This window comes from Homarus americanus, unplaced genomic scaffold (assembly GCF_018991925.1).
Source record: "Homarus americanus isolate GMGI-L3 unplaced genomic scaffold, GMGI_Hamer_2.0 scaffold25467, whole genome shotgun sequence".
NCBI lineage: Eukaryota > Metazoa > Arthropoda > Malacostraca > Decapoda > Nephropidae > Homarus > Homarus americanus.
Genome location: NW_024732867.1, coordinates 5614906 through 5627812, shown reverse-complemented (window position 1 = coordinate 5627812; position 12907 = coordinate 5614906). Strand labels below are relative to the sequence as shown.

The 12907-nt window shown below is 47.5% G+C and overlaps 1 protein-coding gene across 1 annotated transcript in view; it reads right to left on the bottom strand.

The window, feature by feature from the left end:
* The window catches only part of LOC121869147 (dipeptidyl peptidase 4-like), a gene marked incomplete in the record, with an annotated part of 203566 nt that overhangs the window by 98279 nt on the left and 92380 nt on the right, over positions 1-12907 (bottom strand). Inside the window, 1 exon segment of the mRNA XM_042370335.1 lies at positions 8421-8635. Coding sequence (XP_042226269.1) covers positions 8421-8635 — 215 coding nt within the window.

The window sequence follows — 12907 nt, the reverse complement described above, 5'->3', positions numbered from 1 at the left end:
GTTGTGGTGCCTGGGGTGGGGGTGTTGTGGTGCCTGGGGTGGGGAGTGTTGTGGTGCCTGGGGTGGGGAAGTGTTGTGGTGCCTGGGGTGAGGGTGTTGGTGCCTGGGGTGGGGGGTGTTGTGGTGCCTGGGGTGGGGGTGTTGTGGTGCCTGGGGTGGGGGTGTTGTGGTGCCTGGGGTGGGAGTGTTGTGGGTGCCTGGGATGGGGGAGTAAGATCCTCGGCAGGAAGAAATGAATACATATTTTCCCTTCATATCAACGACATATATCAATGGCTTCTTAATGGTCCTCAACTGCTGAATATTTCACCTCGTCTCTTTAATTTACATCAATGTTTCGGCTCAATATTAAGTTCAATAAGGTGAGGAATAATTTAATAATGACCCGACACGTCTAGAGAAATGTTTCCCTGTACTGTAAGGGTTCAATATTTGTTGCAATAAATTTTGGCCACAGGTACGGTAGTGGGTGGTGGAGGTAGGAGTAATGGGGTGATGATGGTGGCACAGGTAGTGGGGTGGTGATGGTGACACAGGTAGTGGGGTGGTGATGGTGGCACAGGTAGTGGGTGGTGGAGTTAGCACAGGTGGTGGGGGTGGTGATGGTGGCGCAGGTAGTGGGTGTGGGTTACACGGTGTGGGGTGGTGGGTGGGCAGGTGGGGTGGTGGAGTAGCACAGGTAGTGGGGTGGTGATGGTGGCACAGGTAGTGGGGTGGAGGAGGTGGCACAGGTAGTAACTACTTCCTTCTGACTCCTGTGGCCAAGCACTCCTCACAGCAGCTTATGACCAGTTTTTGGCCACTCTTGTTTAATTGCTGTTTTATATCTTATTTTTTTATGACATAAGATATAAAACTGTGCTTGTATGTTTTGTTGATCTAACATAAAACAAAGATAAAACGGGAATTAGCCGAAAATAACACCAAAACAAAACCGGGATATAAAAAAACACAAGTAAAAGTTAAACCTACAGTAAAACAAATAGACTAAAATAGAATGAGAATAAAATGATAAACAAGACAATAAATTTTACAAGAGAGAAAAAAGACGAAAGAAGGTAATTATGCCAACATGAGAGAGAGAGAGACTGATGGAAGGGAGGGGAGGGAGGGTGGAGAGGGGAAGAGGGGAGGTGGAGGAAGGAGGTTGAGGATGAGAAGAGAGGGAGAGACGATGGGGAGGATGGGGAGAGGGAGGGAGGAGGGTGAGGACAGGAGAGGGAGGAGGAGGGGTGAGGGGAGAGGAGGGAGGGAGGGGAGGGAGGAGGGGAGGGGGGAGGGAGGGAGGAGGGGTGAGGAGAGGGAGGGAGGGGAGGGAGGGAGGGAGGGAGGGAGGGAGGGAGGAGGGAGAGGGAGGGAGGAGGGAGGAGGGTGAGGGACAGGGGAGGAAGGAAGGAGGGAAGGAGGAGGGAAGGAAGAGGAAGGGAGGGAGGGAGGGAGGGAGGGAGGGAGGGAGGAGGGTGAGGAGAGGGGAGGGAGGGAGGAGGGAGGAGGGTGAGGAGAGGGAGGGAGGGGAGGGAGAGGAGAGAAGATGAGGAGGAGGGAGGAGTGAGGGAGGGTGAGTATGAGGGAGGGAGGGAGGGAGGAGAGGACCGCCGACCACTCATCGACCAGCTTACGTCTGTTAGCTAAAATTTTCATGTCAGTGAGAGACTACTTGTGTCTCCACCACCACCCACTACCTTGTCGTCACCACCACCACCCACTGCCTGTTTACCACCACCACCCACACTACATGTGTCACCACCACCACCCACTACCTGTGTCACCACCACCCCACTACCTGTGTCACCACCACCACCACCCACTACCTGTGTCACCACCACCACCACCCCACTACCTGTGTCACCACCACCACCACCCCTGCCTGATTCACCACCACCACCACTACCTGTGTCACCCACCACCACCCTACCTGTGTCACCACCACCCCACTACCTGTGTCACCACCACCACCCCACTACCTGTGTCACCACCACCACCCACTACCCCTGTCTACCACACATGTGTCACCACCACACCTGTGTCACCACCACCCACTGTCTGATTCACCTGCTTGTGTCACCACCCACTACCTGTGTCACCACCTCTAGTCACCAACATGTGTCACCACACCACTACCTGTGCACCAAGTGGCACCACCACCTGTTGGTTATCACCACCAACCACTACATGTGTTCACCACCACCACCACATGTGTCTCCACACCAACCTGCTGTCTCAAACTCCACCCTGTTTCACCACACGTTCCACTGCCTGTGTCACCACCACCCACTACCTGTGTCGTCACCACCACCCCACTACATGTGTCACCACCACTACCTGTGTCACCACCACCACAGTACATGTCACCACCACCACCTACACGTGTCACCACCACCCAGTACATGTGTCCCACAACCACCCAGTACATGTCACCACCACCACCCTACCTCATGTGTGTCACCACCACCACCCACTACCTGTGTCACCACCCCACCCACCACCTGTGTCGTCACCACCACCACTACATGTGTCACCACCCACCACCCAGCTCACCACCACCACCCACCACATGTGTCACCACCACCACCCACTACATGTGTCACCACCACCCACTACATGTGTCACCACCACCACCCGTCACATGTCACCACCACCTGCCACTGTGTCACCACCACCACCCACTACCTGTGTCACCACCGCCACCCACTACATGTGTCACCACCGCCACCCATTACTTGTACACCCACTAAAAAATTAGTCGGCACCCTTACGGCGTGATACAATATGACACGGGTGCCGAATAATTTTTTAGTGGGTGTACATACAGTATGACTGGCTAAATGAGGACCGAGCTGTACTTTCATTGGTTTAATGACATTATGTACTACAGTATAATGAGCTGTGATTGGTTCACTAAATATTTTCCTAAGCTATGATTGGCTGAAAAAAATTCATCTAAAATATGATCGGTTCATAAAACGTTGTTCTGAAATCTGATTGGCTAAGAAAATTTGCACGTATTTTTCACGGATTCCTTTAACAGTCCCTGAACTGTGATTGGCGAAAGAAAAACCCTGTGATATTATTGGCTCAGGACGAACTGCCTAATAATTTGATTGGCTGAGAAAGACGAATCTGCTCTCTGATTGGAGGAATTTAGAGGGATAAGCCACAGGGATTTTCAAGTTGCTGGAAGGACACAAATATATTTATTATGTACTGCACGTACACGGCACCACCTCACCCTCCAAGTGCCACTCCCCACCTCACCCCCCAAGTGCCACTCCCCACCTCACCCCCCAAGTGCCACCTCACCTCACCCCCAAGCACCCCACCTCACCTCAAGTGCCACTCCCACCTCACCCCCAAGTGCCACTCCCACCACCCCCCAAGTGCCACTCCCCACCTCACCCCAAGTGCCACCCCACCCTCACCCCCCAAGTGCCACTCCCCAATCTGACTCCCCAAGTGCCACCCCACCACCAGCTCCAAGTGCCACCCCCACCCCACCTCTGGCACACCCCACCCCACCCCAAGTGCCACTCCCCACCCCACCCCAAGTGCCACCCCCACCTCACTGCCCAAGTGCCACTCCCCACCTCACCCCTCTGCGCCACACTCCCCACCTCACCCCCAAGTGCCACTCCCACCTCACCCCCTGCCACCCCACCTCACTGCCCGTGCTACTCCCACTCACCCCAAGTGCCACTCCCCACTCACCCCAAGCCACTCCCCACCCTCACCGCCCATGCCACCTCCCACCTCACCCCCATGCCACTCCCCCACCTCATCTCTGGGGTGCCACTCCCCACCACTGCCCAGGTGTTATTTCACACACCTCACCCCTCAAGTGCCACTCCCACCACTGCCCAGTGCCACTCCCCACCCACCCCCTGGTGCCACTCCCACCTCACTGCCCAGTGTGCCCCACCCTCACCCCCAGGTGTTATCTCACCTCACTGCCCAGGTGTGCTACCCCCACCTCACTGCCTATGCCACTTCACACTACCCCCAAGTGCCACCACCACCTCACCCCCTGCACACTACCTCACCCCCAAGGCGTGCCACACTCAGCGCAAACACCTTACGAGGAGGAGGAGGAGGAGGGTAGTCTTGGGGGGGGAGAGGGGGGGAGGAGAGGAGGGGGTGGTCAGAACGGGAAGGAGGAGGAGAGGACGGGGAGAAGAGGGGAGGGGAGGCAAAGTGGAGAGAAGCAGGGGATGTGAGAAGGGGAGGAGGAGGAAGAAAGGGGAGGAGGTGAGGAGGAGGGAGAAAGGTGAGGAGGAGAGGAGGTGAGGAGGATAGGAGGAGGGAGAAAGGTGAGGAGGTGAGGAGGATAGGAGGAGGGAGAAAGGTGAGGAGGATAGGAGGATAGGAGGAGGGAGAAAGGTGAGGAGGAGAAAAGAAGGTGTCGGTGAGGAGGAGAGGGTGTGGAGGGTCAGGGGGGGGGGAGAGTTCGGTAAACAACAGATTCATGGCTCCATTTCTCCTTCGCTATGGTTAATTTAACTTATGATTCGACGCTCTTATTTAAGGGGTAAGTTTTAATGGTGGGTTACTAGTCTTATTAATATCTGGGGGTTTCATTAAGGTCACTATTTCTCTGGGGTCTTCATTATTAAGGTCACTATTTCTCTGAGTTCTTCATTATTAAGGTCACTATTTCTGAGGTCTTCATTATTAAGGTCACTATTTCTCTGAGGTCTTCATTATTAAGGTCACTATTTTCTGGGGGTCTTCATCATTAAGGTCACTATTTCTCTAGGGTTTTCATCATTAAGGTCACTATTTCTCTGAGGTCTTCATTATTAAGGTCACTATTTTCTGGGGTCTTCATCATTAAGGTCACTATTTCTCTGGGGTCTTCATTATTAAGGTCACTATTTTCTAGGGTCTTCATCATTAAGGTCACTATTTCTCTAGGGTCTTCATCATTAAGGTCACTATTTCTCTGGGGTCTTCATTATTAAGGTCACTATTTTCTGGGGTCTTCATCATTAAGGTCACTATTTCTCTGGGGTCTTCATTATTAAGGTCACTATTTCTCTAGGGTCTTCATTATTAAGGTCACTATTTTCTGGGGTCTTCATCATTAAGGTCACTATTTCTCTGGGGTCTTCATTATTAAGGTCACTATTTCTCTGAGTTCTTCATTATTAAGGTCACTATTTCTGAGGTCTTCATTATTAAGGTCACTATTTCTCTGGGGGGGTCTTCATCATTAAGGTCACTATTTGGGGGTTCATTATTAAGGTCACTATTTCTCTAGGGTCTTCATTATTAAGGTCACTATTTTCTGGGGTCTTCATCATTAAGGTCACTATTTCCCTGGGGTCTTCATCATTAAAGTCACTATTTCTCTGAGGTCTTCAGTAATAATAATAATAATAATAATAATAATAATAATAATAATAATAATAATAATAATAATAATAATAATAATAATAATAATAATAATGTGAATGTGAATGGAAAGGAGACGGGACAAGTTGGAGGGAAGGAAGGAAGGAAGGAAGGAAGGAAGGAAGGAAGGAAGGAAGGAAGGATGGTCAGATTAGAAAGAGGGAGGAAGTATCAAGTTAGAGAGAAAGGAAGGTCAGGATGGATGGATAATGGGAAGGTAAGGTAAGGTTAGGCTAGGAGGGGGGAGGGAGGGGGGGAGAGAAGGCTAGGAAGGAAGGAAGGAAGGAAGGAAGGAAGGAAGGAAGGAGGGAGGGAAAAGAGGGAGGGACACTCAAAAATATTAATAGCCTGACACAAAAGTCATCAAGATTATAAAGGAGCAAACTTGCATGAGCCCCTCCCCCCCTCACGGGTCATCAAACACTTAGGTCAGGTCAGGTAAGGTCAGAATATCTTAAAGCTTTATCATGATCAATGTTCCTCGTTAGTGAAGATGTAAGAATGATCCTAACTAGTCGATATAAGTTAAAAGACTAACTATAATAACCAAACAGTTAAATTGAGATTCTTACCCTTAACTAGATAACGCTAATTGAGTTCACCTGGGTAAGTTAAGTTAGGTTAGGTTAGATCATAGTTAAGTTAAGCTATTTTGTTCGGTTCAGGTTAGATTAAGTTAGGTTATAGTTAGGTTAGGTTAAGGTCAGGTTAGGTTAGATGATAGTTAACTTAGATTAGGTTAGGTTAAGTTTATGCTACACTCGGTTAGGTTCAGAAATAAAATACGAACAAGAAAATCCACAAATGATGATAAAATAACACGAGGTATAAACAAAACTAGGGAATAAAACACACAAAGACGACACAAAGAACAAGACAGAAATATAAAGAACATACTTCAGGAGTTGATTACAAGGTCTTGCCCTCTGGTGTACAGTTAGAGCAATGGTGCAAACATATGTCAGTTGTGACCCTTTGTGCCTGAGAGAGAGAGAGAGAGAGAGCTAAAAGAAAGAAAGAAAGAAAGAAAGAAAGAAAGAAAGAAAGCAAACCAATAAAAAGAGGAATCAGAGACACTATCTAGTAAAGGAGGCGAAAGAATAGTAAACAAAAATAATTGTGACAGGCACGGTTAACGGCATGGGGAGAAGGAAAGTCTTCGAGGTAGTAGATAATAACGAAAATTACAATGTTATTTACTTAGACTTTAGCAAAGCGTTTGACCGAGTACCGCATCAGAGGCTTCTGAGAAAAGTTAAGGCTCATGGTATCGAGGGGAAAGTTTTACATTGGATAAAATCATGGCTCACCGATAGAACACAGAGGGTCAGCGTAGATGGTGTTAAATCTGAGTGGGGCTGTGTAACCAGTGGGGTTCCCCAGGGGTCAGTACTGGGCCCACTCTTGTTCATAATCTACATAAACGATCTAGATACTGGGATCAGCAGTGACATAAGCAAGTTTGCGGATGACACCAAAATAGGGCGGCAGATTAATTCAGGGCAGGATGCAAATGCACTAGAGGATGATCTAAATAAACTGCAGGAGTGGTCAGAAAATGGCAAATAAAATTCAACACCAGCAAGTGCAGCGTACTTAATATTGGAAGAACAAATACTGTCAATGTATACAGCCTTAACAACATTAACCTAGAGAAGTCGACTTGTGAAAGAGACTTCGACTACGGCCTAGAAAACAGTGCGTTAACGTTCGAAATAGAGCAAACAGAGTATTAGGTTTTATATCTAGAAGTGTAATTAATAAAAGTGCAGAGGTCTTATTGCAACTATATCTTGCGCTAGTCAGGCCGCACCTCGATTATGCGGTTTAGTTCTGGTGCCCCTATTATAGAATGGATATCAATTCACTGGAGTCGGTGCAGCGAAGAATGACGAAAACGATTCCGGGACTTAGAAACTTTTCATATCAAGATAGGTTAAAGAAACTAAACTTGCATTCCCTAGAAAAACGAAGAGTGCGGGGAGATATGATAGAAGTATTTAAGCGGTTGAAAGGAATCAATAAAGGAGATATAGATAAAGTTCTTATAATATACGAGCAACGGATTTAAGTTGGATAAGTTTAGGTTTAGGAGGGAGATAGGAAGGAACTGGTTCACAAATAGGGTGGTGGACGAGTGGAACAAGCTTAGCAACTTTGTAGTAAGTGCTGGAACGCTGGGAAGTTTTAAAAGGAGGCTAGATAGATTCATGGATGATAGAGAGTGGTAGTAACTCTCGACAGGAGCTGCCATGCACAGGCCAACCAGCCTATTGCAGACTCCTTATTTTTCTTATGTTCTTATGTTCTTAAGAGAAGAAAGAAAGGGGGGAGGAAGGAAGAGGGAGGAAGAAGTAAGGGAGAAGGAAGAAAAGGAGGAGGAGGTGGAGTAAGAAGAGCAGGAGGAATGGGTGGATGAGGAGGAGAGGCAGAGGAAAGAGGAATAAAGGAAGAATAGAAGGAGGAGGAATAAAAGAGGAAGAGAATGAGAAGGAAGAAAAGAAGGAAGGGAGACAAAGGAAGGGTGGAGAAGTAGGCGTAGTTAAAAAAAGAAAGAGGAGGCAGAGGATAATGATGAGAAAGAGGATAATGATAAAGAGGAGGAGGAAGAGGGAATGATAAAGGAGAAAGAGGCAGAGTGGACGAAAGGAAGAAGCAAAACGAAACGATGAAAGGAGGAGGCAGAGAGAATGAAAGGAGGAGGAGGAAGAAGAGGAAGAGAGGGACTCGTTGGAGCGTGACTAAGCACACCATCACACCTTAACCTAAAACAACAGGGAGAGGCTCTCAGGCCAGTATGGAAGGCCTTAATGGTGCAGGTATATAGTGGCTCCTCGATAATGGCACGCTGCATATAGTATTGTTCTAAGGCCAGTCCTGCAACATGATGGCGCATACATATATAATTTTGGTGGTAATGTGGATATTTTTTTGTAATGGTGCATACAACATAATGGTGCTCTAGTGGTGGTGTTTTAACCTAATAATACACATATATTACTGCTCTAATACACACACACACATGTACGTACCTTCATATACCCAGTCCGGAACGCCGTTGTACACTACCCCGGGACGGCCAGTGTCAGTGATCTTGTACACCTCAGGGCTGGCAGCCATCCTTTTGTACACTACATTGTACTGCTCGTCCACCATCACCAGCCCCGACCCCACTGGTGCCCACTTCGCCAGCACGAGCGCAGGGTGGCCGCGGTCTTCTGGCGTCGGCGTGAGCGGGATGTGGTGTCTGAAGGAGAATTAAATTTGTGAATACAAGTCAAAATAACAGATGAAGTCAAAATAGACGAGGAAGTCAAAATAGATGATGAAGTCAAAGTAACAGACGGAGTCAAAATAGGAGACGCAGTCAAAATAATAGATGGAGCCAAAAAAACAGATGAAGTCAAAATAACATATGAAGTCAAAATAACTGGAAGGTCATTACTCAATTATATTGTACTAGCAGAAACGCCCTAGGCAAAGGTAGGACGCCACCCTCCGGGAGGCTCCGCATTGTCTCGCTGTTCAGTCCCCAAAACTTCTTCTTCCATCAATAGTTAATTAGCGGTGTATGTAAGTTCCACCATGTTTTTCACTACAACGGTACAGCAAATTTTTTTTTTTTTGCATTAAAATGTCATTATTTTATTGTCTAATCATCACTACATATAACACCATTAATCAACACTACATATAACACCATCCATCATCACTACATATAACACCATCCATCATCACTACATATAACACCACCCATCATCACTACATATAACACCATCCATCATCACTACATATAACACCACCCATCATCACTACATATAACAACATCCATCATCACTACATATAACAACAGTCCACCATCACTACATATAACATCATCCGTCATCACTACATATAACACCATCCATCATCACTACATATAACACCATCAATCATCACTACATATAACACCACCCATCATCACTACATATAACACCATCCATCATCACTACATATAACACCATCCATCATCACTACATATAACACCATCCATTACTACATATAACACCATCCATCATCACTACATATAACACCATCCATCATCACTACATATAACACCATCCATCATCACTACATATAACACCATCCATCATCACTACAGATCGGTAAAGTAGTTTCCGAGATTCTCTTGCGGACACACAAACAAACACACAGAAATACTTCTTTGTTTTATAGATAGATTACTGAGCTTTAAAGAGTAAGAGTTTTAATTAAGCAAGTGTTTTTAGGTTAGGTTACGTTACGTTACTGTTAAGGCTAATAAATCAATTATGCATTATTCTTGTATAACAGGTACCGTTCAATTTATTAACAAATTTACTGTTATATATCTTAATGACACTCTCTCATTCTATCTCTATTCACGTTATTATTAATTTCTCTTCATCTACATTAAAGTCTAAATATACCAAGTCTACCCACGCGCAAAGCTTATTATATGAAGTCGCTGACGTGTAGTGGATCACAGGTCAGACCACCTCACTGTATTAGAAGGTATTCTTGCCATATATCCTGTTTTTATCATTCCCTAGTACACTATCTTTCAGTTAACCACTTGAACTTCTCATGAAATCATTATTTTTATGATATTCCTATTCTTATTATTAAAAATTTATTATTATTATTAACAATCCTCTTCTTACCTCTTTATTATTATTTGTATTCTTATGATTTCGCTGCCAGTATCAGTGTAAATGCAATTAAGTAATCATAGGCATATGGGCTAGCTACTTACTGGTGGGACAGAAGGAATTCAAGAATTAAATACAATAGTTAAAGAAAACACTAAAAATTGTTAATGATTATATTTATCACCATTCTCTCTCTCCCCAAGTTATTTCAGTTAAATAAGTGAATACATGTATATATGTGTAGAGGCTTACAATTTAGCAATATGGCCACTAGATATATTACAGATGACTAGGCTATACAACAGTTTCAAGCTGGTAACTGAGGTCCCACCCCAGACCACCCGCCCCCCCACCGCGGGCTGCCGGCCAGATGACGTCATGCGCAGTGAAGGAAGAAATTTTCGACACGAAGCGAATTGACTTGGTATAATTAGACTCTGATCGACATTATCTATTTTCACATATGTATATTGGCTCTTTTTGGTAATTAACTTTCAATTATGCAATGTCTTTGTTTATTAATCTTTTCTAAATAACATTTATTTCACCGTTGTATCCAGCTATAAAAGTAATCTTATACTCCTCTACCTATTTCATTATTATTTTTCACTATTTATTCTTCATTATTTATCGCTTTCTTCCCTTCTCAATCATTTATTCATCACTATAAATTTTCTTTGTTTATTTCTATTATCACTGTCTCTCCAATTCTCCCAGAGAATGATGTGTGCTCGTGGTCCCAGTCAGCCTCAGGCGTTGCTTTGATTATACTGAAGTAAACACGAGTACCTGTGCCTCTCCTGTCTCCACCTTCCCTCACTATCCTCCCAGTCCCTCACCATCTCCACCTTCCCTCACCTTTCCTCTTTGTCTTAACTTTACCTCCACTACCATGATGACAACTGGCACCCATCCACATACCACTGTCACCCACCCACCTACCACTGTCACCCATCCACCTACCACTGTCACCCATCCACCTACCACTGTCCATCCACCTACCAATTGCCCATCCACATACCACTGTCACCCACCCATTACCACTGTCACCCATCCACCTACCACTGTCACCCACCTACCAATGGCACCCACCCACCTAACCACTGTCACCCATCCACCTACCACTGGCACCCACCCACCACCACTGTCACCCATCCACCTACCATTGTCACCACCCACCTTCCACAGGTCACCCATCCACCTGCTACTGACACCCACCCACCTACCACTGGCACCCATCCACCTACCACTCTCACCCATCCACCTACCACTGGCACCCACCCACCTACCAATGGCACCCACCCACCTACCACCCACCACTGTCACCGATCCACCTACCATGGCACCCACCCACCAACCACTGGCACCCATCCACCTACCACTGTCACCCATCCACCCACTCTGCACCATCCACCTACCACTGTCACCCACCACCTACCACTGGCACCCATCCACCTCCCACTGGCACCCACTCACCTACCTCTGTCACCCATCCACCTACCACTGTCACCCATCCACTTACCACTGTCACCCATCCACCTACTACTGGTACCCATCCACCCACCACTATCACCCATCCACCTACCACTGTCACCCATCCACCTACCACTGTCACCCATCCACCTACCACTGTCACCCATCCACCTACTACTGGACCCATCCACCTACCACTATCACCCATCCACCTACCACTGTCACCATCCACCTACCACTGTCACCCATCCACCTACCACTGTCACCCATCCACTCTACCACTGTCACCCATCCAACTACCGCTGGCACCCATCCAACTACCACTGGCACCCATCCACCTACCACTGTCACCCATCCACCCACCACTGTCACCCATCCACCTACCACTGTCACCCATCCACTCTACCACCACCCATCCACCTACTACTGGTACCAATCCACCTACCACTATCACCCATCCACCTACGACTGTCACCCATCCACCCACTATCACCCATCCACCTACCACTGGCACCCACCCACCTACCACTGGCACCCACCTGCCATTCACCCACCTACCACTGGGACCCATCCACCTACCACTGGCACGCATCCACCTACCACTGTCACCCATCCACTTACCACTGTCACCCATCCACCTACTACTGGTACCAATCCACCTACCACTATCACCCATCCACCTACGACTGTCACCCATCCACTCTACCACTATCACCCATCCACCTACCACTGTCACCCATCCACTTACCACTGTCACCCATCCACCCTACTGGTACCCATCCACCTAGCACTATCACCCATCCACCTACCACTGTCACCCATCCACCTACCACTGTCACCCATCCACTGCGACCCACCCACACCTCCCACTGGTATCCACCCACCTACCACTGGGACCCATCCACCTACCAATGGCACGCATCCACCTACCACTGTCACCCATCCACCTGCCACTGTCACCCATCCACCTACCACTGCACCCATCCACCACCACTGTCACCCATCCACCTACTTGACCCCATCCACCCTCTGACCCCCATCCACCTACCACTGTCACCATCCACCTACCACTGACCCCCATCCACCTACCACTGTCACCCATCCACCTACCTCTGACCCCCATCCACCTACCACTGTTCACCCATTCACCTATCACTGACCCCATCCACCTACCTCTGACACCCATCCTCCTCACCCCTGACCCCTCACTGGCACCCATCCACATACCACTGGCATCCATCCACCTACCACTTGTATCCACCCACCTACCACTCTCACCCATTCACCTACCACTGGCACCCACCCACCCACCACTGGCACCCACCCACCACTGTCACCCACTCACCCATCAGGCAACCCACCCACCTACCACTGGC